This window comes from Podarcis erhardii, assembly GCF_964252035.2.
Source record: "Podarcis erhardii genome assembly, chromosome: 7".
In the NCBI taxonomy this organism is placed as follows: domain Eukaryota; kingdom Metazoa; phylum Chordata; class Lepidosauria; order Squamata; family Lacertidae; genus Podarcis; species Podarcis erhardii.
The window spans coordinates 16,079,725-16,106,030 of record NC_138511.1 but is presented as its reverse complement, the minus strand read 5'-3'; the positions used below and the strand labels follow the sequence as shown (position 1 = coordinate 16,106,030).

The 26,306-nt window shown below is 47.7% G+C and overlaps 1 protein-coding gene across 2 annotated transcripts in view; it reads right to left on the bottom strand.

The window, feature by feature from the left end:
- RCC2 (regulator of chromosome condensation 2) overlaps window positions 1-25,719 on the bottom strand; it is a 29,466-nt gene extending 3,747 nt beyond the window's left edge. The window contains exons 1-11 of one of the 2 annotated variants that reach the window (XM_081871073.1): window positions 25,342-25,719; window positions 18,203-18,296; window positions 12,375-12,518; window positions 10,190-10,321; window positions 8,876-8,964; window positions 8,497-8,611; window positions 8,166-8,332; window positions 7,261-7,441; window positions 6,317-6,422; window positions 2,595-2,667; window positions 109-186 (exon numbers count right to left, since the gene is read on the bottom strand). In XM_081871073.1, coding sequence (XP_081727199.1) covers window positions 109-186; window positions 2,595-2,667; window positions 6,317-6,422; window positions 7,261-7,441; window positions 8,166-8,332; window positions 8,497-8,611; window positions 8,876-8,964; window positions 10,190-10,321; window positions 12,375-12,518; window positions 18,203-18,296; window positions 25,342-25,686 — 1,524 coding nt within the window. In that variant the 5' untranslated portion in view covers window positions 25,687-25,719. The remainder of the gene's footprint in view (window positions 1-108; window positions 187-2,594; window positions 2,668-6,316; window positions 6,423-7,260; window positions 7,442-8,165; window positions 8,333-8,496; window positions 8,612-8,875; window positions 8,965-10,189; window positions 10,322-12,374; window positions 12,519-18,202; window positions 18,297-25,341) is intronic. The other variant, XM_081871074.1, reaches the window with a different exon arrangement.
- Window positions 25,720-26,306: the final 587 nt, after the last annotated feature.

The following is a 26,306-nucleotide window of genomic DNA, read 5'->3' as shown; positions in this document are numbered from 1 at the left end:
ACTCTTTCCCCCCCTTTTTGAGGACCCAAGAAACTTTCAGAAGGAGGTTTGGAACCACGAGGTGCTTCAAAAGGTGGTTCCTGGCTGCCACTACCTGCTCTTTCTTACCTGTTCTGTGTAGATGCCATCCAAAGTCTTCACCTCCTGAGCTGCAGTTGAGGACTTGGGCTTGTGGTCCCCGTAGCCCTGAGAAGACAGAAACGGGACTCAGACCCTCTCCAAATTAAAGAGTCAAGGCAGTTCTCCGCTCTGACCATTAATGCACAGAATGTCAGGCCAGACCTCAAGCCTTTCCCCTCCATAGCACAGATCAATCACCTCGGTCCTGAGAAACCTGTTTGCCTTGTAAGTCTCTGGGTGGCACCAGGCAGCTCCCTTGCAGAGTCGGACCCACGGGTCCAATTAGTTCAGTGTTGCCTACATTCACAGGCAAAAACTCTTTTCTGGCATTTCAGAAAGGGGACATTCCCAGCCCTTCTCGGGAGACTGAACCTGGAAGCTTCTGAGCACAATTCAAAGTGTTGGTGCTGACCTTGAAAGCCCTAAATGGCTTTGGCCCTGTATACCTGAAGGACCATCTCCACCCCCATCGTTCAGCCTAGACACTGAGGTCCAGCTCCAAGGGCCTTCTGGCGGTTCCCTCCCTGTGAGAAGTGAGGTTACAGAAAAGCAGGCAGAGGGCCTTCTCGGTAGTGGCACCCTCCCTGCAGAATGCCCTCCCGCCAGATGTTAAGGAAATAAACAACTATCTGACTTTTAGAAGACACCTGAAGGCAGCCCTGTTTAGGGACGTTTTTAACATTTGAAGTTTTATCGCGTTTTTAATATTTTGTTGGGAGCCGCCCAGAGTGGTTAGGGAAACCTAGCCAGATGGGCGGGGTATAAATAATAAATTATTATTACTTCTGCATGCAAAGCAGATGCTCTACCACTGAAGCTTCTAGTCCCCGTAAATTAAGAGCTGCTTTAAATACAAACATTGGGAGCAGACCTTTGGTCCATATCTAGCTCAATAATGCCTGCAATGACTGGCAGCGGCTCCCTCCTGGATTTCAGGCAAGAGGACATTGCCTGCTCTACCTGGAGACAAGGACGTAAGACAAGTCTGCTGGATCAGGCCCATCTAGTCCAGCATCTTGTTCTCAGATGCCTGTGGGAAACTTGCAAGCAGAATTTGATCGCAAGAGCGACACTCTCCCCTCCTGCAGCCTCCAACAACTGGGGTTCAGAGGCATAGCATAGCATAGCCCCTGTGGCTAGTAGCCACTGATACGCCTTATCCGCCAGGAAAATGCTGGAGATTGAACCTTGAACCTTCGGTGTGCACAGCAGACCCTCTTACCAGGACTTTCCAAAAATGGCTTTTGCATCATTAGCAAGAGGTGCAGGCCAACTTTTGCAAGGGAATATAGAAAAGCAGAAAAGTAGATCAGGAAGGGACCCTGTGGGCCATCATCTAGTCCAACCCGCCCTGCAATGCAGGAACCTCAGCATGTGGTTCCCTATCCAATTTGAAACCATGCCGGACCCTGCTTAGCTTTGCAAATGTGCTAGCAGCTTTACTGCCGCGCCACTAGGAGGATAATTAACCGAAGGCCACACTGTGCTGCCGGCTTGATGCAACACTAATCTAGATATTTGATGGCCCAAAGACTTGCCCTTGAAAGGGTCAGCTTTGAAAGCAGGCGATTTGGGAGTTTTCAAACTGTTTTTGTGACATTTGTATTCACACATTTGTGAGCTCCCTTGGAAGGAGGGAGAGCTAAGAATGTAATAAATCATAATAATTTGTATGTGTGAGAAATTGGTAGCTGGATCAGTGTAAGCCATGTATAACATATTACAATTTTTTTAAGTGCACAATGCTTAAAGGTAAAGGGACCCCTGACCATTAGGTCCAGTTGTGACTGACTCTGGGGTTCCGGCGCTCATCTCGCTTTATTGGCCGAGGGAGCCGGCGTACAGCTTCCGGGCCATGTGGCCAGCATGACTAAGCCGCTGCTGACGGACCAGAGCAGTGCACGGAAACACCGTTTACCCTCCCACTGGAGCGGTACCTATTTATCTACTTGCACTTGACATGCTTTCGAACTGCTAGGTTGGCAGGAGCAGGGACCAAGCAACGGGAGCTCACCCTGTCGCGGGGATTCAAACTGCCAACCTTCTGATCGGCAGGTCCTAGGCTCTGTAGCATCCCTAATCGGTTGCTAAAAAGCTGTGAATTGCACTGTTTTCCAGTCTGGAGCCTCATTTCTCGTGTTGAAAGAGCCTTTCACAGCATACAGCGAAAGCATTACAATTCACTTTGAGCAGCCACGGCTCCCCCCCCAAAGCATCATGGGAGCTGTAGTTTGTTAAAGGTGTTGTTGGCAGACCCAGCTATTCCCCTCCCAGAGCTGCAATTCCCAGAGTTCCCTGGGAAAGAGGAATCGATTGCTCAAGCCCAAAGCTCTCCTTGTCACCTCTTCTGGAGTCAATGGGACTGAGAGTAAAGTCCTCACCTGGCCAAGCCAAGCGGCAATGGAAAAGCCTTCCTTCCTTCTTCCCTCCCCCAGATGTGGGCCTATCGCAGCAGCTGCGTCTGCCCTCCTTACCAGTTCTCCAAAGGTCGGAGACGGGCCCCAACTGATTGTGCTCTCATCTGCAGCCACTATTATACTGCTCTTCCTGAAAACAGGTACACAAAGGAGGTTACTGTTTTGGAGAGCCCCGGAGCCCCCACCCCACAGATCCCTTCTCAACCTGGATGTGCCTGCCAGCTTGGGTAGACCCAGGGCCCCACACCTTGCAACAGGCTCCTCTGCCTTCGGAAGGCGCGGTTACCAAGAAGCAGGGCCTTCTCTGCAGTGGCTCCCTGTTAGATGGAATATCTTCATCCCACAACAAAAAGGACAGTTGTACATACCTGGATCTGGACCTTTTAAAGCACTGTGTGAAAGCTTGCAGTGGGATTTAACTGTGGGTACACTGAACACTGGTACAAGTGGAACCTTGGTTTTTGAGCGCCTGGGAAGCCGGACAATTTGGAACCTGGACGCCGAAAACCCAGAAGTAATTGCTTCCGTTTTTGAACACGCCTCGGAAGTCGAACAGATTCCAAGGCGTGCTTTTTTCCATCTTTGTGCCGACTACCCATTGATCCTGTTTTCAAACATTTCAGAAGTCTTCTGAAATGGATGACGTTCAAAAACCGAGGTTCCACTGTATATTGAATAGGCAGGGGGACAGAAAGCTTGGGCTCCCTGGACGCCGCCGAACCACAACTCCCTAGCAAATGTGTCCAATGATCAGGGATGATCTGGAGGGCCAAAGAGGTCCACCACCCCCCGCCCACAGGTGGAATAGTGTCAGATGAGGGGTGTGGGAACAACGACACACAGGTTCATCTGCAAAGCTCAGTGGGTGACCCCCAGGCCTAGCCTGACTCGCAGGGTTCTTGTGAGGATACAAAAGGTTTGTGGGGAGAAGCACGTAGTCAAGAGCTCAGCCAGATTGGATCAGGCAAGTGGCCTTCTCTAGCCCAGCAACCCGTTCTCGCAGCAGCCAACCAAGGGCCCGTTGGGGGAAGCCCACAAGCAGGCTGTGACGGCAACACTCTCCCCAGAAATGGACAGAGGCTTGCGGCCTAGGAACCACGTACCTACGGGATCGCCTCTCCTGGTATGCCCCGCGGAGGACCTTAAGGTCCACAAATGACAACATTTTGGAGGTCCCAAATCGCAAGGTGATTAGATTGGTCTCAACTAGGGCCAGGGCCTTTTCAGTACTGGCTCCGACTTGGTGGAACGCTCTGTCACAAGAGACAAGAGACGTCATTCTGCAGGGCCTGCAAGACGGAGCTGTTCCGCTTGGCCTTTGGTTTGGACTCAGTCTGACCCTTATGCCCCCCCCCCTTTATGGTCTTGATTTATTGGCTACTTTTAAAATGAGGCTGCATTTTTAATTGCATTTTAACCTGTATTTTAAATTGTTTTTTTTTCCTCTTTCCCCCCTATTATGTTTTTACTGTGATTTTATTGGTGTTAGCCACCCTGAGCCCGGCTCTGGTTGGGGAGGGAGGGGTATAAATAAAATCTATTATTATTATTTTTATTATTATTATTATTCCCTTGAAGGAAAGGTGGGCTGCAAATAACAATGGTTATATTCCTAGAGGCATGGGAAGCTACCTTGTCCTGCATCATCCAGATCAGGTACTGTCGACACCCATGGTACCCAATGTGGGACACGTGCCCCCCCCCGGGGGGGGGAATTTGATTTTTAAGCGGGGCAATTCAAGAATGAGTTATCAACAGTGATTTTTTTTTTGCATTTCTTACGGCTCTAGGGGCCTCCTATATATATATTTCTTATGGCTCTAGGGGCCTCCTATATATATACAGTGGAACCTTGTGTTACGGACGGGATCCGTTCCAGAGGCCCATCTGTAACATGGAAGTGACGCAAGCCGAAGCACCGCGTCTGCGCGATTTAGCGCTTCTGTGTATGTGGCGAAACCCGGAAGTAACCCATTCCGGTACTTCCAGGTTGTCGCGGGACGCAACATGAAAACACGTAACCTGAAGTGGACGCAACATGAGGTATGACTGTATATGGCGATTCATAACAAAGTATAAAGTATAAATGCAAACTGTATACTTCATTATGAACCACCCTGTATATTGCGACATACACATTTTAAAAATTAAAATCAGAATGTATTTTGAATTTGTTAGGTACCTTTATTTTAAATAAAAGGTAAAGGGACCCCTGACCATTAGGGTCCAGTCATGACCGACTCGAGTTGCGGAGCTCATCTTGCTTTATTGGCTGAGGGAGCCGGCGTACAGCTTCCGGGTCATGTGGCCAGCATGACTAAGCCACTTCTGGCGAACCAGAGCAGTGCACGGAAACGCCATTCACCTTCCCACCGGAGCGGTACCTATTTATCTACTTGCACTTTGATGTGCTTTCGAACTGCTAGGTTGGCAGGAGACCTTTATTTTATTGCATAGCAATTAAAACGATCAAAGTATTACAGAAAAAGCTTCCATTAAAATTATTTTATATTTATGAATTCAGTTCTCTATTATATGCTTTGATTTTTTATTTGCTATTTTTTCATATCACTTCATATGTTATTATTAAACAATTTCTTAGGTGATTTCTCCCTCGGTCCTTCAACTGGCCTATTTGTTCTTTTATTTTTCTCTTACGTGGCTGTCATGTTCTTTCAGAAGCTCGTTTAGACCAAGTTAACGGCATTTTAAGCTTACTCCACATGAATAGGAATTCACTTTTTGAATAATAAGAATGATATGTTCTCAGAGTTTCAAACAGGAAACCTTTCCGGGAGATGCTGGGGACTGAACCCGGGACATTCTTCATGTCACAAAGATGCTCTGACCATCTGATTTCCATCTGGCCTGCTTTTTGTTTGACCACTGCTATGCCCCAGCCCATTTTACCATCACAACAACCCTACAATGCAGATTAGGCTGCAAAAGCATGATTCCATGGGGTTTGAGAGGAAGTTTGGGCCTGAGCCCTATCCCACAGCAGCGCACCATTTTATATAAAACCACCTTGGTTGCAATTCAGCAGGAAAGAGGCACGATATAGATCCCTTTAAAGCAGATGGAAACAACTTTTTTCTAGATGGACATCTGCCCCCTTACAAACTGGCCCTCAGTGCTTGCTTGCTTAGAAGCAAGCCTCATTTCCCGATAATCTTCTCTCCCCGTTGCTAAATGGCTGAGATGCCAGTCCTTCCTTCATTTTCCAAGCGCACCACTGTCTGCAGGAGGTTAAGCCCATTAGCAGGGGGATATTGAGACCAAAAATAACAGAAGCAGATTTTAGAGGCTCCCCCAAGTCCTGTCAGGAGAGAAAACCACTCTCTTGAAAGTGACAATTAGCAAAAAGAAAGAGAGGTGACTGAACCCCAAACAGATTCAGCCATCAGCTCAAAATAATAACATATCAGTATGCAAAAGGAGATGGCTCTTTGTAATAGCTTCCATTAGAGGCCATTAGAAAGGCACCTCTATGCCCCTTTGCGCATAACAGCAGAAGGAGAGAGGGAGCGAATTTATAAATGGAGAAAAGGAGGGGGCTTGAGGGCACTTAAGCTACTGCGGTCAAAGTGAAACTTCTCAAGTTTCTAGCCCTGAAGAGAATTTTGTTGCATGGTGAACACAGATGGTCAGTCCTGTTAGAAAACCCTGGCGTCTTGGGGGGGGGGGTGTAAGGTTGACTCTGGGTGAGACAGCTTGCTGTTGTTGTTTTTTTAAAGGCACCTTTTTTCTCACTCTCGTATAAAATCACAACTTCTTACCCACAAGCCAGACTGCGGATTTTCCAGCCGCATAGATCCTGCACAGTTTTGGGGTACATTGTGGACTCCCGGGAGGTGTTTGTGGCTCCCCAGAAAAACAAGCCTCCTGTAGAAAGGGGAACAAGAGGGGGTTATTGAGTCTTATGGTTAATATACATGGCACACTGGACTACTGCAATGTGCTCTTCGTGGGGCTACCTTTGAAGGTGACCCAGAAACTGCAATTAATCCAGAATGCGGCAGCTAGACTGGTGACTGGGAGTGGCTGCCAGGACCACATAACACCGGTCCTGAGAGATCTGCATTGGCTCCCAGTACGTTTCTGAGCACAATTCAAAGTGTTGGTGCTCGCCTTTAAAGCCCTAAACGGCCTCGGTCCTGTATACCTGAAGGAGCGTCTCCACCCCCATCGTTCAGCCCGGACACTGAGATCCAGCGCCAAGGGCCTTCTGGCGGTTCCCTCATTGTGAGAAGTGAGGTTACACGGAACCAGACAGAGGGCCTTCTCGGTAGTGGTGCCCACCCTGTGGAATGCGCTCCCTTCAGATGTGAAGGAATTAAGCAGCTATCTTAACTTTAAAAGACATCTGAAGGCAGCCCTGTTTAGGGAAGTTTTAATATTTAATGCTGTATTGTTTTTAACACTCGACGGGAAGCCTCCCAGAGTGGCTAGGGAAACTCAGCCAGATGGGCGGGGTATAAACAATAAAGTATTATTAATAATAATAATATTACACAGTTGGGTCTCCCTGGCAGTCTTAAACCAACACACACCTATAGCGAAAGCTGTGCAATAATCTTTTCTATTTTTTGCAAATAGTGTGCACACATTTAATAACGGGGCCTTCTCAGTGGTGGCCCCCTAGTCGTGCAATGCCCTCCCAGGAAGGCGGCATCTGCAGATGGGCTTTGCAGCCTGAAATCTGACAAGGCCTACGGCTTACCTGTTTCGCTAATGGCGAAGGAGCAGGTGTAGCCTGCGTAGATCTGCGCTGCCCCACGGCCAGGAAAGTCGAAAAGCTTCACCAGCCGGGGCACCATCTCGTCCCTCTGCTCGGCGTGGCCCAGGCGGCCGTAGCCCCCAAAACCCCAGGAGAAGACGCGTTTCTGAGAGTCCAAGACGAGCTGGAGGAAGAAAGCGGGTGAGGAATTGAAAGGAACCTGCGAGCTTGCCAAGGAAGTTGATAAGGTTCATTACTGAGTTATTTGGAGCTTGACAGATCCCTTCTTTCCCAGGCCGGGAGAAAAATGGCAAAAACAGGGTATTTATCCGGACAGTGTGATTTTTGCAGCTGCTGTTGAAGTTGCAAAACAATGAATGAAGCACGGAATGGAACAATGGAGATATTTCTGAAACGACAACGGGATACCAGCTCTGCCCAAGGCATGATGGAGAACAGCAACAACCGGGAAAAGATAGATATAATATTTTGCAAGGACAGGAAGGAACATCACAGACAGAATAATTGCAACACACAGGAAGAACAAGGATGTAGTTTGAATGCTTCACCTGTAAGTTTATAAATCATTTAATGTGTCAATACGAATGGAAGTCGTTAATACTGCAGCTGTTGTATAAATGATTGTTATTTTGACAGCACTGTACTCTGAAAATTTATTATTCCCAAAATGAAACTTTCCTCTGGTTGTAAATATTAAGATGATGCCAGCAAGAATGAGTCTGTAAAAAAAATGATTTGAATCAAGTCTTACTGACTAGTGACTTAAATCGATTTGATTTAAAATCGAATCCACCCAGTGCAATTTTTCAGACTCCCAAGCGCTTAGGACGACAACTCTCACTGGCCGCAACGGTCAATCTAGGCAGCAGAGGATGACCAAGTCTTACCGTATGATTTGCCCCGCAAGCAACATCCCTCACCACAACGTTTGGCACCGGCAGGATCTGGCCATCTTTCGTCTTCTCGATGAAGATGGCGACACGGCGGGGAACCAGCTCACAGTCATATTCTATCCTCTGGGCTCGGGCAATGAACTTTCCGTCGGAATTGTGCCCTATTTTTTGGGGGGGGGGACAGAAAGAGAGAGAGAGAGAGAGAGAGAGAGAGAGAGAGAGAGAGAGAGACTAAGGAACGGACACAACAAGGAAGGGGAAGGCTCCCCTCTCCCAGTCCCCCCCCCCTTACGCCACCAAAATGCAGAGGAAATTAACAGTGTACCCAGCTGTCCATATTCGGGGCATCCAAAAGAATACAAGTTCCCTTTGCAGTCCATTGCCATGCTGAACTCGGCCCCACACGCTACCTTTGTAATCGGCTGCCCGTTGTACATGATCTATTAAAAAAAGGGGGGGTTAGAAAAGGCTGAAAGACACCCCGACCCTCAAAAAACCTCTCCCAAGGTTCACACGCCTAGTCTCGCAATTCATTAGGTCCGCACAAACTGTACGTCTGTTGCTCTGATCGGTGGAACTGGCACTATTTAAAGGTGCCACAGCAATAATTCCACATTTGTGAGAAATCCACCTGGGTATAGGGCGGTATATAAATTCAATAAATAATAATAAACAAACAATAAGGATGTAGTCCCTCTGCCTACCTGTGTGGGGCTGGGAACGGCGTCAGTCTGATTGCCCAGGCCCAACTGACCCATCTTGTTCTCCCCAAAGGCAAATACAGAACCGCTCTCTGAAACAGAAAGGTTGGACAAACAACTTTCCGCTTTCACACCATGCTACAGAGACCCACAGCCAAAGCCCTCCCTTGCCCCACTGCTTGCTTTATTTATTTTATTTTGACAAAGTAAAAATCATAAATAAATAAGAATAAAAATGTGCTCCTCACCCCCGAGACCATTCCATTGTAACTATCCAACCATCCAAAATTTCAACACCTCTTGCGATGGTTTGACAACAGTACAAATTCTACAAACACTTTCCACATCTCAAAATCATTTCTCCTGCATATTCCCCGTCTTACCTTAATGGCACATGTTAATTCATCCTTAATAGCTATATCCCAAACCTTTTTATACCATTCTTCCATTCTGCTTGCCCCTTCCATTTCCTAGCTATCATAATTTGTGCAGCTGTCAATAAATTTGTGAGCAAGTCTATCACAGTCTGCGAACCTCCCACCCCATCATAAATTGATAATGGACTTTCCGTCAGCTTTAACCATGTGATTTCTGTTATCTCCCTTAAACACCCACTGCTTTTGACTCTGTGGTCCTTTCAAAACAGCAGCAAAGGAAAACTGCCTATGTCAGAACATGGGTCAGCCGACCTCAGGATTGGCGACTCTGACCGGCAGCTGTGACTCTCCTGGGATCATCAGACAGGTGAGTTTCCCAGCACTGCTGCCTGGATTGAACCTGGAACGTTCTGGATGCAAAGCACATGCTCTCCCCTCCTCCCTGCGAGCCATGGTCCTTTCCTTGACAATACAGCAAGTTTCCAGTCCTCATCGTTCTGAATAAAGCAGCACATGAAGATAGGAAACTGCCTTATACCAATTCAGAACATTGGGTGCACTGTGCTCAGTACCTCCTACACTGACTGGCAGCAGCTCCCCAGGGATTCAGGCGAGAGCCCTACCAGGAGACACCCCTGGGGATTGAACCATAAACCTTCTGCATGCCAAGCGGGTGCTCTGCCACTGAGCTATGGATTCCACACCTGCTGACAGCACCTCTGATTCCTAGGCCCCGTCCAAGACTTCCCTCTCCCGAACCCAACTCTGTGCCTCTCATGGGAACAGCTGTTTCCCCACCATAATGTTCTCCTGCTGCTTTCCCTCTGAGTGAGCATGCCTGGTGAGCATTCCGTGACATCAGAGCAGCTCAGCCAATAGCAGGGCACAGAGAAAGGTAAAAGCACACACAGACACACAGATTGGACAGAGCCTCTCCTACCTGTCAGGGCTAGTGTGTGGTTGCGGCCGCAGGCTGCCGAGACGACGGTTTCACTGGAGAGCACTTCGATGGCCTTTGGGGCGTCCACGCGCTTGGTGTCCCCGTGGCCCAGCTGCCCTTTGTCGTTACGTCCTGGAGAGTTTGGCACACACACATACACCATGACTGCGAAGCCCAGGATTACAGGTGTGCAACTTGCTTTTAAAAAGCAGCAGCAGCCGAATTGGGAGCCCAGCAAGCGGTGAATTTTGCGTTCTCTCAAAATCAGAACTTGGGGGTCCATCTAGCTCAGCGCTGCCCACACGGACTGGCAGCAGCTCTCCAGGATTTCGGACGGGGCTCTTTCCCACTTTTTCCTGGAGATGCCGGGATTCGAACCTTGAACTCTCAGCACGCAAAGCAGACGCTGTGTCGCAGAGCTGCTGGATCCCATGCAAAATGAAGGAAGATTCTAGCCCTGGAGATGCCCCTGGGTTCTTGGGGGGGGGGGTTGTTTCCCAAAACATTTTTATTGATTTCGCAAAAATATGCAATAAATGAACATAATAACTTCCGTACAAAAATGCATTACTCCTTATATTATTGATGTATACATCCCTCCTCTTTCCAGAAGTCAGGGAGGTATTATTATTTATAATCTATTGTATGATGTTTACTTGTTTTGTTTACTATCTGTTTTTGTCATTCCTTCCCCAGAAGGTGCAATCACATGGCACCTTATGCATGCGAAGAATAAAGCCTCATCTAGGGTTAGTGTTGTCTACACTGACCGGCAGCAGTATCCCTCCAGGAGTTCAGATTGGGCGAATGGGAGGTCTTTCCCAACGCTACCTGGTGATGCTGCTGGAGTCTGCACCCGAGTCCTTCAGCATGCCAAGCAGCCACTCTAACCACTGAGCAACCTTCCCTTACAACAAGCAGGGATTTCTCCAAGCAGTTTTAGCTCCAAAGGACATATATGAATGCAGAAGGCTCGGGAGACTTACGAACATGCATTTTTCAAGCCACTGCAGCACTGAGCCTACGATTCTATGACTGAAGTCACACGCTCATATCTTCTTGTCCCAGTGAACAACCTGACCACTGAATTCTGCACCCAGGGTGGATAAAATTCAGTGATTTTTGTTTAAAAAATGATAATTAAAAAAATGGATTTTATATTTATTTAAATCGGATTTTTAAAAATTTAAATTGGATTTTTAAAATAAAATGCTTTTGGAGGAAAAATCTTTCTAAAGATAATGTTTAGATAATCTTTCTATTAGAGTTACATTATAGTTCAAAGGCTATTCGTCAGGAAATAAGGATTTGTTTTAAGTTTTTCATGTGTGATAAAACTCAGTCAAAGTTTTTGTTAAAAAAAACAACAATTATTTAACCACATGTTAACAAACATGGATATATATGCTATAACGTTATTGTTTTAGTTAAATCAATTGTTTAAACTGTTATTTAGGAAATGATAATTTTTCTCCTTCCAATGAAGCACAGCATAAAAGTTGTCCAAATATAAACAGTTAACTTATTAAACCTCACAATCATTGGTCTATTTCTAATAGTATAACCAAATCAGTAATTCTTGATAGAACTGTAAAAACTACTCTGACAATTTATTATTCCAAAAATGAAACCTTCACCTGGTTGTAAATATTAAGATGATACCAGCAAGAATGAGTCCTTCTTTAAAACAATGATTTAAATCAAGTCTTACTGACTAGTGATTTAAATCATGATTTAAGTCGATTTGATTTAAATCAAATCTAAAAAGGTAAAGGTAAAGGGACCCCTGACCATTAGGTCCACTCGTGACCAACTCTGGGGTTGAGGCGCTCATCTCGCTTTATTGGCCGAGGGAGCTGGCGTACAGCTTCCGGGTCATGTGGCCAGCATGACAAAGCCGCTTCTGGCAAACCAGAGCAGCACACGGAAACGCCGTTTACCTTCCCGCTGGAACGGTACCTATTTATCTACTTGCACTTTGACATGCTTTCAAACTGCTAGATTGGCAGGAGCAGGGACCGAGCAACGGGAGCTCACCCTGTCACAGGGATTCAAACCGCCAACCTTCTGATCGGCAAGCCCTAGGGTCTGTGGTTTAACCCACAGCGCCACCCGTGTCCCAAATCAAATCTACCCTGGTGCAAACTACCAAATGCAAACCCTGCTGGAGATTCAAGACACTCACCCCAGCTCCAAAGTTTCCCCTCGGTGGTGATGAGCAGACTGTGAGCGGCGCAAGGCCCTGAGACCACCGTCCGGACTTGGACCCCCGAGAGGGAGCCGTACCTGTGGGGCCCCCATAAGTTCTGCCCCAGGTTCCTGTAGGCGGCTGCAAGGAAAGGCAGTAATGGCTTAATAATAATAATAATAATAATAATAATAATAATAATAATAAACACAGGTGGTGGGCTGAGGCAGTCCTGTCGAGGGCAGGCGCCCCTGACTTTCCCCCTCCTCTCCGCGCAAAAAGCAGATTTCCAATGTGTAATGGTTATAAGGGGTTACTTGTGCGTAAGTTGCCATCACTGCTGGCTAGATTGCCTGGTTAACCATGCCTCGGCTGACAGCCCTTCACTCCGTGGCCGTTCAGTCGCTTGCAGAATCCGTCAGTGGGCGTTTCTTGAACCTCTTCCAGCAAAGAAGTTGTTTGACGCCAAGTCTCCGCCTACTCTCCCTGCGCAGAAATCTTCTGCGCAGGGAAGGAGAGGGCAGAGGCGTGCCTGTGCTTTCCCCACTAGTTTCGGGCGAAGAGTCTTGGAGACCCCTCTCCGAATCCTCCATCTCCCTCCCTTCTCTACTGGTGTTGCGCTGATTTCCTTCCTCTCTGCTGGGCCCCTCTCCTGCATCGCTCGGGAGCCTTGCCTCCACCTCTCACTCCGATGTCAGTTCCCTGACACAATGGCACAAATTTTCCACCAGGTAACCCACAATAATGACTAATAATAATAACAACAAACAGTTCTTATCTGCTATTATAATGCTGTCACCTTAATCGGAAAAATGACTCAAAGCTACTAACGAAGGCAGCAAAACCGAACCGAATCTATTACGAAAATCGCAAGGGATTTTGAGGGATATACCACATCTGGCTCAGAGACCTGCACCAGTCTTGGGATATAAAAACCTTAATTACTTGGAGAACAGTTAACCTGTGAGATCGCCTTGCCCCATAAATGCCCACTTGACCTCTTTGATCTGTGGAAATGGAACCGGCTACAAATGCTACCTAACACCCATTCAACATTTGTCTTTTGAAATTTTAATTATGCTTTTCAAGTTTATACATTTCACTGATTTTACAGTCGTTTTAACATTTCAAAACTTGAATTCCTTCCCCCTCTTTCTGCCGTTCCTTAAATTTATTTTTAGTATCGTCTGCATATCCAAATTAACTTAGCTCATTTATTCATCTACTGTAAATATATACTCTTATAAAACTGCAGGTTATTACAATAATCCTGCCAATGTTCTTATCTGTTTACAATATATCTGTAAATATTCAATAAACCATTTCCATTCTTTTATAAACAGTTTGTTTTCTTATTCTTCCGGTAAGTTTTGCCATTTCTGCATATTCCACGGCTGGCAAACTAAGGCCCAGAATCCGGCCTGTGGACTGTCCGGGAACCAGCATGTCTTTACATGAGTAGAATGTGCCCTTTTATTTAAAATGCATCTCTGGGTTATTTGTGGGGCCTGCCTGGTGTTTTTACATGAGTAGAATGTGTGCTTTTATTTAAAATGCATCTCTGGGATATTTGTGGGGCATAGGAATTTGTTCCATTTTTTTCTTCAAAACATAGCCTGGCCCCCCACAAGGTCTGAGGGACAGTGGACCAGCCCCCTGCTGAAAAGGTTTGCTACCCCTGTTTTAAACAGTTGTTTTTAACTGGGCTCTTTTCCTCCCCTGATCAAATCGTCATTTTATTCTTTTTGCAAACTTTGATTATTATTTTTTGTTATTCACAACCAGGCAGCATGTACGTTTTGTGAAATAAATAATACAAATTTAAATCCATTGCATTATTATCCTACATTTTTCTTCTCCAAGGAATTCAAAGTTCTCCTCCTCCTCACTGAATCCACACAACCACCCCATGAAGTAGGTTAGGCTGAGAGGCAGTGACCGGCCCCAAATTTCATCCAGTTTACTTTTTAGCAGGGTGGGGAGATTTTAACCCTGGCCTTTCCCAATACAGTGGTACCTCTGGTTACGTACTTAATTCGTTCCGGAGGTCCGTTCTCAACTTGAAACTGTTCTTAACCTGAAGCACTACTTTAGCTAATGGAGCCTCCTGCTGCTGCCGCACCACCGGAGCACGATTTCTGTGCTCATCCTGAAGCAAAGTTCTTAACCCGAGGTACTATTTCTGGGTTAGCGGAGTCTGTAACCTGAAGCGTATGTAACCTGAAGCGCATGCAACCCGAAGTACCACTGTATTGGTCCTAGTATTGACACTCTAATCACTGCATCACACTGACTCTCTATATTAACTGAAAAACTTAAAAACCCCCTCAATAAATCTAAAGGGACCCCTGACCATTAGGTCCAGTTGTGACCGACTCTGGGGTTGCGGCGCTCATCTCGCTTTATTGGCCGAGGGAGCCGGCGTACAGCTTCCGGGTCATGTGGCCAGCATGACTAAGCCACTTCTGATGAACCAGAGCAGCGCACGGAAACACCGTTTACCTTCCCGCCGGAGTAGTACCTATTGATCTACTTGCACTTTGATGTGTTTTCAAACAGCTAGGTTGGCAGGAGCAGGGACTGAGCAACAGGAGCTCACCCCGTCGCGGGGATTCGAAGCGCTGACCTTCTGATCAGCAAATCCTAGGCTCTGTGGTTTAACTCACAGTGCCACCTGCAATAAATCTACACACAGACAAAAAATAAAAGACAGGTCTAGCTGATCCTGCCCCCCTTTTGCACTAAACTAAAAAGTCCCAAGTGTTGCCACCATTCCTTACAGGGAGGGCTGCTCTATATCTACCATGGCTAAAAACATCCTTCAGATGCAAATCCATAATTTTCTCCACTGGGACCCAGATGCCACACATTTACACCTGCCCTCCAAGTCAGAGGAAAAGCGTTGCCTCCCAACAGGGCCAGCATCATTTGCTGCAGCTGGTAGCATCCGTCCCAGGTCGGTCTGTCTGTCTGACCTCTGTTTCCCACACTTCTTTGTCTAACAGGAAATTGCCAGGGGTAGACCTGCGGGCGCTTCTGCAATCGCAACATGCCTCCATTGCCCTGTCTACATTTTGCAACCCTTCTGCCTCTCCCCCCCCCTCTCTCTCCCCCACCCCCCAGACCTTTTGTCTTCCTGGAGATCACAGCCTGAGCTCAGATGTCTTTTAAGCCAGACGCCAAACAAAGAGACCACAGTCTGAGCTGGGAGGCAGATGTCAGCTCCAGAGATAAGGAAAATCTGCAGGGTGGCAACGCTGTCCACCCGCCCCCCCGCCCCGACTCAATCTGCATTTTGATACATACCAGCAGCTTAAAATGCAAGCCTTAATGAGCCAGTGAGCAGATCCCCCATCGGACAGCATCCTGTTCTAAGAGTTGCAAATCTAGATGCTTATTATGGGAAGCTTGGAAGCAGGACCTGAGAGCAACTGCAACACTCTCCCCGCATGGGAATCCCAGGGACCAGAATTTGCAGGTAGATTACCCCAGGATATGAGAGAGTCCCATCTATTTAGCATGGCTTCGTGTGCTGCTCTGGTTGGCCAGAAGTGGCTTAGTCATGCTGGCCACATGACCCGGAGGCTGTACGCCGGCTCTCTCGGCCAATAAAGCGAGATGAGCACCGCAACCCCAGAGTTGGCCACGACTGCACCTAATGGCCAGGGGTCCCTCTACCTTGAAACCTAGCAACATCAGTAGAGGCCTTCAGCTGGAACAGACCTATGGTAAAAAGGTCAAAGTTAAAGGACCCCTGGATGGGTAAGTCCAGTCAAAGGCAACTATGGGGTGGGGCACTCATCTCGCTTTCAGGCTGAGGGAGCAGGTGTTTGTCCACAGACAGCTTTCCAGGTCATGTGGCCAGCAGGACTAAACTGCTTCTGGTGCAATGGGACACCATGACGATTGCCGGAGCACACAGAAACGTCGTTTACCTTCCCGCCGCAGCGGTACCTATTTATCTACTTGCACTGGTGTGCTTTCGAACTGCTCGGTTGGCAGGAGCTGGGACAGAGAAATGGGTGCTCATCCCGTCATGGGGATTTGAACCATCGACCTTCCGATTGACAAGCCCAAAAGGCTCAGTGGTTTAGACATCAGTAGAAGCCTTCAGTGCAGGTCTCTGAGCACAGGAGTTACAGATTTTATATATAATTATATTTGGTACCCTTTTTTCACATTCTTTATCTTTTTGGTGCTCACACAACTCCCCTTAGCCAAGAAAGACCAAGCAATAGTCAAGTTATGAACGTGCCGCATGATTAAATATTTTTCATCTCAAAAGAAGAAGAAAACCCAACCCAAATAAAAAATCCATTTTTCCTATTGTCATGAGGCCTAAGAGCCTTGACGGAAGAGCAGCTGATGGTAACAGAAATGGATAGAAATACAGCACCATAAAAAAGAGATAAATAATAGGGCAGAGAAACCCCACCCACTAAAACACAATCATTCAGCAACAGAGGCTCCACGTGAAAATAATTTCAGGAGCAGCCTAGCCCTGAAAATACATGTTGCGACTACAATGCTTATAAAACGTGTTTAGATCAGCCTTGTCCAGTCTGGGGTTCTGCAGACAAAACTACAGTTCTTACCAGCCCCGGGGGGCAATAGCCAGTAGTCAGGGATAGAATCGCAGCCTTGGAAGAGATCCCAAGGGTCATGTGTTCCAGCCCCTTGCAGGGATCTCAGCTAATGCTGGGTAGTTGTAGGGCAGACCCACACTCCACATTTAAAGCCTATCCGATGCACATGTGACTTCCTGGGAACTGCAGCGTGTTGGAGGTGCTGGGAATGACAGCTCTGTGAAGAGGAAACTACAGTTCCCAAATCACCTGGAGGGCGCCAGTTTTCAGAAGGCTGCCCTAGATTGTGGGGAGCGGGCCGTGCTTAATGGGCAGTGTGACAAGCCGAGATCTGCACATGCTCAGGGGCACCCTTGGCCTTCTGAAGTGTGCGCTTGAACAGCCTCAGGCCCACGACGATGCTGAATGCAGGCCTAAGGGGCTGGTGTGAATTGTACCCCAATTCCGTGGAATGGAGAAGGCATGCTTAAAACAAACTCGTTTATTTAGGAGACTACTGTAAGCAGATGAAAACTTCAGCAGAATTCTAATAACACTTGAAAAGTAACAAGTATTATGGACAGTATGGACAGATTTAAAATACAGTGGAACCTCGTGTTACGTACTGCCCTCCTTACGAACGCTTTGGGTTACGAGCTCCGCTAACCCGGAAGTAGATGCTCCCGGCTGCAAACTTTGCCCCTGGATGCTAGCGGCAGGCGCCATTAGCAAAAGCGCGCCTCATGTTAAGAATGGTTTCGGCTTAAGAACGGACCTCTGGAACGAATTAAGTTTGTAACCGGAGGTACCACTGCATGGACTATGAAATAATATGTGGTTGAAAGCGTTGACAATAGGAGGGGATAGAGGGAAGTCTAGAGATTCAGAGAAAGCTCTAAATGTTGGTATTTATCGGTATTGTTATAATGCTACACTTGTAAAACCAAATAAAAATTATTTTCAAAAACAAACTTGAGCAACATTGCACAGGCCCAACTTTCCACCTTAAAAATACAGTAGAACTTCGATTTACCACACCCCGACTCGCGAACAATCCGACTCGCGACTGCGGCAAATCAGGAGGTAAATACCAGGTTTGCCGCAACTGCGCATGCGCGGCAGCAGCTTCTGCCGACTTCACATGTGCAGAATGGGACTTCTCCCAGCGACCCGGATCGACTCACGAACGGACCACTGGAACGGATCCTGTACGTGAGTAGAGGTTCCACTGTAATCTGGAAGAGTAGCAGTTCTACCTACCTTGCTGCTTAGGCACTTCCTTACGGCCAATCAAGTCCCAGTTGGTGGCTCCAAATATCAGAAGCTGCCCTTTGAACTTGGATCCTTCAAGCTTCTATGAGGGGTAGAGAAGGTGGGAGAGAAAAAGAGAAAGAATCAGATCCAGCATTTAAAATTCGCCAGGGCTAAGTACGGACCCCCAGGACAAATTAAGTTCGTATCCGGAGGGTCCACTGTATCAGCTAAACAAGCTAAAACTTAGGGCCCCTCTCTCTTGGGGGCCCCCCAAAAAATTAAAGGGGAAAAAACCACTGGACGCACATTTCCAAAATATAAGATAAAAAACAAATAAAATAAAAGCTACATACAGCAACAGTGTTTTGTGTTGTGTAGGCTCCTATGATGTAAGTAATGGGCCCCGCCTGCTAGCCTGCTCCCTAAAATATTACCGGCTTGCTCATTTCTATATAGAGGGTGCCTACATTCTGCATGGACTGGTTGCACGGCAACATGTGCAAATGGCTTGAGATACCTATTAGGTCCATCAATTACCATATAGCACACGGGTCAGCAAGCTTTTCTCGCCTTGGGCCGGTGTCTCCAGCGACGATTGCGCAGTGGGCTGGAAGGGCAGGAAAGCGCGCACCGGTACGCATGCGCACACACTATTTCTAGAACACTTCCGGGTCGGAGGCACACTAGAAATAGCATTTGCACATGCGTAGGAGGCCCCTGCGCACAAGCTATTTCCAGTGCTCCTCTGACCTGGAAGTGTGTCCCCGCGCCGCACTGGTAAGAGCAGGCGGTGGCTACAGGGGTAGACGCAGGCCAGATAAACGAGGGTCTCAGGCCTTATCTTTAAAGCCCTAAACAGCCTTGGCCCAGTATACCTGAAGGAGCGTCTCCACCCCCATCGTTCTGCCTGGACGCTGAGGTCCAGCGCCGAGGGCCTTCTGGCGGTTCCCTCATTGCGAGAAGCAAAGCTACAGGGAACCAGGCAGAGGGCCTTCTCGGTAGTGGCACCCGCCCTGTGGAACGCCCTCCCACCAGATGTCAAAGCGATAAACAACTACCTGACATTCAGAAGACATCTTAAGGCAGCCCTGTTCAGGGAAGTTTTTAACGTGTGATATTTTACTGTATTTTTGGTTTCTATGGAAGCCGCCCAGAGTGGCTAGGGAGGCCCAGCCAGATGGGCGGGGCATAAATAATAAATTATTATTATTATTATTATCTGGCCCCCGGGCCAGATGTTGGTGACCGCCGACATAGCATATATTCAACACAAAATAAGCGACCATTTGCTGTTGACACAGGACAGCTGGACATATAAAAGGGCCCCATGACCTTCAGTGGCTTAGGGCCTCATCAAACCTAAATCCAGCCCTGTTCCTAACCCACCAGCCCACCTGATCCCCTCCGCCGCATACTTAATTTTGCAACAACAAACGACATTACGACCAGCATTGTGTGCCTGGCATGGAAGCAATTCAGATCACGGCAAAGAGAGAGAGAGAGAGGAAAAGAAAACACTACAAAGAGAGACAGGAAACAGTGTCAGGAAACGAAGCTGGCTTTGGGTGCTGTGTGTGGGTTGCGAGGGCAGGGTGTGGGTGCCATTCTGTCAGAAGGAAGTATAATAATAATAATAATAATAATAATAATAATAATAATAATAATACTACTACTACTACAGTGGTACCTCGGGTTACATACGCTTCAGGTTACAGACTCCGCTAACCCAGAAATATCACCTTGGGTTAAGAACTTTGCTTCAGGATGAGAACAGAAATCATGCAGCATAGGCACAGCGGCAGCAGGAGGCCCCATTAGCTAAAGTGGTGCTTCAGGTTAAGAACAGACCTCCAGAACGAATTAAGTTCTTAACCCGAGGTACCACTGTAATCACCATCATCTTACCCTGCCCACCTGGCTGGGTCTTACCAGTGATGCTCTCCTGTCCCTCCACAGCCGGATGCAAAGGTCCCAGACTGAAGTGAACAGGACTTCCTTTTGAGCAGACACGCTGCAAAACACCCTAGGTTCAGGACAGATAACAGAAAGTACTTCCTCATGCAGCACAACTATGGAACTCACTGCTGCAGGAGGCAGCAACGGCCACCAAACCTTTAAAAGAAGACAGGGCAAGTTCCCTGAGAAAGGTCCAGCGATGGCTATGCTCTGCCTTGCAGTTGCTTCTGAATTTGAGTTTTTGGATACCACAAGGAGGTGTGGAGAGAGGGTCCTTGCACCCATCTTTTGATTGTAGGTTTCCCATAGACATCTGGTTGGCCACAGTAAGAACAGGGGGCTGGACAAGATGCAACACCAGCATAAAACGCTCTCTCTCAACCAAGTCAGGACCCAAACCTTGACTACAGAAACACAGACTGGGTGTGCACAATTTCGTATGCTCTTCCTGCAAACCTGGGATTTACTTATTAAAAAGAAGTTTTAAGAATGTAAGAAGGGCCCCATTGGATCTGGCCAGTGGTCAATCTTGGTGTATAGGTAAAGGACCCCTGGACGGTTAAGTCCAGTCAAAGGCGACTATGGGGTGCAGCACCCATCTCGCTTTCAAGGCTGGTGTTTGTCCACAGGCAGCTTTCTGGGTCATGTGGTCAGCATAACCAATCCGCTCCTGGTGCAACGGGGCACCGTGATGGAAACCAAAACGCACAGAAACGTCGTTTACCTCCCTGCCAGAGCGGTACCTATTTATCTACTTGCACTGGTGTGCTTTTGAACTGCAAGGTTGGCAGGAGCTGGGACAGAGCAGCGGGGATTTGAACCGCTGACCTTCTGATCGGCAAGCCCAAGAGGCTCGGTGGTTTAGACCACAGCGCCACCTGCTTGACCTTTAATCTCGGTGTAGCGTCCTGTTCTCCCAATGGATGCCCCGATGCCCGTTACGAGATGCTCTCAAGAAGGATCTGAGCATAAGAGCAACCCAACTTGCGATTCAGAAGCGTGACTGTCTCTGACAGCGGAAGAATGGAAGAGCTGCCAGCTGGATCAGGCCAATGGCTCCTGTAGTCCGGCATCCTCAGGTGCCCCTTGGGAACCCGCTACAGGAACCCAAGCACAAGAGTTCTCTCCCTGTCCAGTGGTTCTCAGCAACTATCATTCAGAAACATTGCTGCCTTTGACTGTGGACAGAGCATAGCCTTGGCGGAATAATAATAATAATAATAATAATAATAATAATAATAATAATAAATATTATTATTTATTATTTGTACCCTGCCATCTGGCTGGGTTTCTCCAGCCACTCTGGGCGGCTTCCAACAAAGATCAAAAATACATTAAAATGTCACACATTAAAAACTTCCCTAAACAGGGCTGCCTTCAGATGTCTTCTAAATGTCAGGTAGTTGTTTATCTCTTTGACACCTGGTGGGAGGGCGTTCCACAGGGTGGGCGCCACTACCGAGAAGGCCCTCTGCCTGGTTCCCTGTAGCTTTGCTTCTCCCAATGAGGGAACCGCCAGAAGGCCCTCAGCACTGGACCTCAGCGTCCAGGCATAACAATGGGGGTGGAGACACTCCTTCAGGTATACTGGGCAGAGGCCGCTTAGGCTTTAAAGGTCAACACCAACACTTTGAATTGTCTCATTGCCCTTTGCGAATTTGCCTAATCCGCTTGCAAAGCCATCAGTTGGTGGCCATTGCTACCTCCGACAATCGAGCTGTGTGTAAACACCGAGGGGGTGTCCACACTAAACAGAAGCAACAAGGTTCCTATGACTGGATCAGGCCAGAGGGAGGGGCCCTCTTCGTCTAGCATCCTGTCCTTTGGGGCCACTCAAAAGGAAACCCTCAAGGAAGACCCCCAACGCTGCCCATCAGAAGTGGCCAGCAATTGGCAATCAGAGGCATCCTGCGTCACACTGCAGAAGAACATCGTAAGAGTCCTTGCAAGAGATGGATCAGGCTGGTCAACCACCTTAGTCCTCATAGGAAATCTGCAAACAAGCTCAAACCCCAAGAGCAATTCTCTAACCTTCCTGGGGGTTGCAGCAGCTGGCAATGAGGAAGCAAGTTTGGTGCTCCTGCAGCCAAAACGCAGCAACTTAAAAAAAAAAAAAATAGCCCGGCCGTTTTAACAAGCAAGAAACAGCCCGCTGGTTTTTGTTTTCCCCCCTCCCAATTCTCCCTCCTCCCTCCACTGCGGTCTTGCCTTGGCAGGCCTGGAGGCAGACAAAAGGCAGAGGAGGGGGGGGGAATGTGGGAGTTTGCAGACAGGCCCTGTTGTCCGGAGGGGCCGGGCTTCTCTGCTCTGTAGGACTTCCCTTACCCAGAGAAAGGGGGGTGGGGGTGGGCCCCCACGCGGTCAGACAGGGAAGCCTCCAGCCCCTCCTAGCGGGCGGAGGGCAAGCATCAGCATCAGTGTCCTCACGTGGATTCCCAGAGCCAAGGGAGGGGGAACCTCCCCCCCCCAGTGGCCTTATAACACAGGCATGCCAGTCCTAACATCTTGAATCGCTGCATTCTACGTCTTTGGGGTTTGCAAACAGCAACAAATGCCAACTAGTGCCAACCCCCAAGTTCTCGAAGTACGTTGTGTGTTTTGGGGGGGGGGGAGCTGGGGGTGGCAGGAGGAAGCTTGCTAGTTTGCTGCTCCAATGTGAACAGAGTCTATATCTGATGGAAACTGCAAGGGGATGAAATTGGGAAACTCAAGATCATTGCCATACAGAAAGGAGGCTTGTATCGATTCGAACTATTTGTCCACCTGGCCCAGTGTTGTCAACACTGGCTGGCAGTGGTTCTCTAGGATTTTAGGAAAGGGGTTCTCTTTTCCTACCTGGAGGTGCTGTTGGGGATTGGACCTACGTTCTTCTGCATGCAAAGCAGGGGCTCTCACGCTGAGCTATGCCTCTTCCCACAAAGACACAGGGATTTAGGAACCTGCCTTATACTGATTCAGAGGATCAAATGGGCACAGGACATTGGGCATAACATTATGTTTGAGGACTGGGAAAGGTTGTGGACCACTGGGCTGAACTTCACCGCATGTAATGCTCTGAAGGAAAATGTAATGAAAATGATATATAGATGGTACATGACCCCAGTTAAACTTGCCAAAATATACCATTCGTCTGATAATAAATGTTGGAAATGCAGAGAAAATGAAGGAACATTCTTTCACCTCTGGTGGACATGCCCTAAGGTGAAGGCCTTCTGGGAAATGATATATAATGAGCTGAAAAAGGTATTTAAGTATACCTTCACAAAGAAACCAGAGGCCTTCCTTCTGGGTATTGTCGGCCAGAAGGTGTTAAAGAAGGATCGAACATTTTTTATGTATGCAACAACGGCAGCAAGGATTCTTATTGCAAAAAACTGGAAAACTCAAGATCTACCCACACTGGAAGAGTGGCAGATGCAGCTGATGGACTATATGCAACTGGCCGAGATGACCGGCAGAATCCGTGATCTGGGAGAAGAGAAGATGGAGGAAGACTGGGAGAAATTTAAGATGTATCTACAAAAACATTGTAATTTGGTTGAATGTTAAGAAGGATGCTAGATTATAAAAAATTGGCCACCACTAAACTAGATTTAAATTTGATGATAAGTGAGACTAAAGAAAATATAAAAATTTTTTGGAAGAAGTGCTAGATTATATTTGAATGAGTGGACATGAGATTGTAAACAAGTTGATAATTTGTTTGGAAAAAAATTTTAACGATGTAAATGGGAGCGGGAGACGTGAGGGAGTCCAAAGAAGTGTTGAAATTGTTGTAAAAGAAGTAAGATTGTTTATTATGTGTGCATTTATATTTAAAAACCTTAATAAATATTTATAATATATATATATATATATATACTGATTCAGAGGACTGGTCTGCTGCCTAGCTCAGTACTGTCGACACGGACTCGCAGCAGCAGCAGTTCTGCAGCATTTCAGTCAGGGAGCCTTTCCACCCATACCTGGGCGACAGCAGGGACTGTATGTGGGGTTTTCGGCTTGCAAAGCACTACACCACGGCCCTTCCCCTAAAAAAAAATCAAGCAAGATTCTGGTCCTCATTATTCTGAATTTAGGGCCAATTTAAATAGAACGGGGCCTTTTCACACCCAAACTCTCAGGTAAGGGGACAGTCCCAGTTGCCTGAACGCAAGTTAGCCACGTCAATGAATTTCAATGGGTCTACTCGGAGTAGGGCTGACACTGGCATACAATCCTCTTATTCCTGAGCTAGCTACAGCTTTTGCTTGCTATTTCTGCACAAGTATCTACTAGCACCCCACTTCCCTTGTCTGCAACCCCTTCAAAGGAAGAGGGAGATGGTAACAGGATAGGGGAGGGTCTCATGATCCCCCCAAAAGATGGAGGCAGCCCCATATCTGCCTTCAACCTGTTTCCCTTCATACATCTGGGGTCCAAGCACCTGATGGCTGGGACTAATGGGGTTTGGGTTCCAACAACATTCTGTGTGAATTAGGAAATGATGCCCTATCATTTCCAGCGCCCAAAAGGGGAGTCCCCGTCTTCTTCACCCCACCCCAAACAGCTTTCCAAGTAGACTCAGACCCTCCACTCACAATATACGCCTTCCTTCTCAGTGAATGAGACCCCCTCTGCCAATATTCCCATCTCTATGTAATCCACCCTTTCCCCTTAAACAGGGGGTCGCCAACTCCTAATCTCTCCTCCCTAAAACACGATATAACCCCCTTCAAAATATCAATGCTCTGCCTACCTGTACCTCAGGTTAAGAACTTAATTCGTTCCGGAGGTCCATTCTTAACCTGAAACTGTTCTTAACCTGAAGCACCACTTTAGCTAATGGGGCCTCCTGCTGCCACCACGCTGCCAGAGCACGATTTCTGTTCTCATCCTGAAGCCAAGTTCTTAACCCGAGGTATTATTTCTGGGTTTGCGGAGTCTGTAACCTGAAGCGTATGTAACCCGAGGTACCAATGTATTTTACCCCTCACCCCCCAAATCAGAGGGTCCCCAACTCCTAATCCTTCCCCCCTAACACAAGGAAACCCCCCAAACAGGTAGGTCACTCATCACGGCACCTCCCCAGATAAGAGACCCTCTTTCCCTTCCAAAACAGAGCCACCCTCTCCAACCACTTAGACCCCCAGCGATCAGCATGCACACCCCTCAAAAAACAGCAATTTTGGGACCACTTTCCTCCTTACAATGCGTTCCTTGCTGTGTTCCGGCTCGCTGACCACCACGGCGGCCTGCGGAGACTCCTGGTTTTGGGGGGGCTGCTCCCCGGTGCCCCGTCCTCCTGCCCGGCCTGGCTTCTTGCCCCCTCCTGCCGCCACGGGGGGAGGTGGCAGCGCCAGCCCGTCCTGCTCGTCCCCGCTGCTGCCACCACCCCCGTTGCTGCTGCCGCTGCCCCCTCCGTCCCGGGACTTCTTCTTCCCCGGAGGGGGTGCCCCACGAGGCAGGGCGGACCGCTTGCGCGTGCCTCCAGTTCCGTTGCCGGCACCGTCCCAGGTAGCCGAAGAAGCCGCTGTCGCTTTCCGCCTGGGCATCCTGGTTGCCCGCCTTCAATCTCCCCGGATCGCCTGCAAAAGGGGAGGGGGGCAATTGGGGGGGGAGCAGAGAGGAAAGAGGGTCACTGCAGAATTCATTTCACTTTTTCATCTACGTCCCACCTTTTCCTCCAAGGAGTTCCTGGTTCTCTCCCCCATCCTTTAAACCCAACAACAAGCCTGCGAGGTAGGCTTTGGCCGAGAGGTGGCCCCCGAGGTTGCCCAGTGAGCTTCACGATGGCCACGGCAGGATTTGAACCCTGGTCTTTTCCAGCTCCTAGTCCTACACTCTAACCACTAGGCCACCACGGCATAACTGAGGAGTGTCTTGAACACTTTTGAGTTCATCACTGATTATTATCTGTATTTTAATACATTTGTTTTCAATTACACCGTTTCTATTCTATTGGCAGTTCATTACTTTTTTAAAAAATATATACAATTTTTATTAACTTTTCTGTTTTACAATTTAGAATACTCATTTAAACGTCCTTTAAAATATCAATGACTTTCTTCTCTTTCCATGGTTCATATTTTACATAAACTAAACCATTCTGTATTCCATTATTACATCCATCAAAACTTATTTAATCGCTTTATTACTTCACCATCGTCTTTTA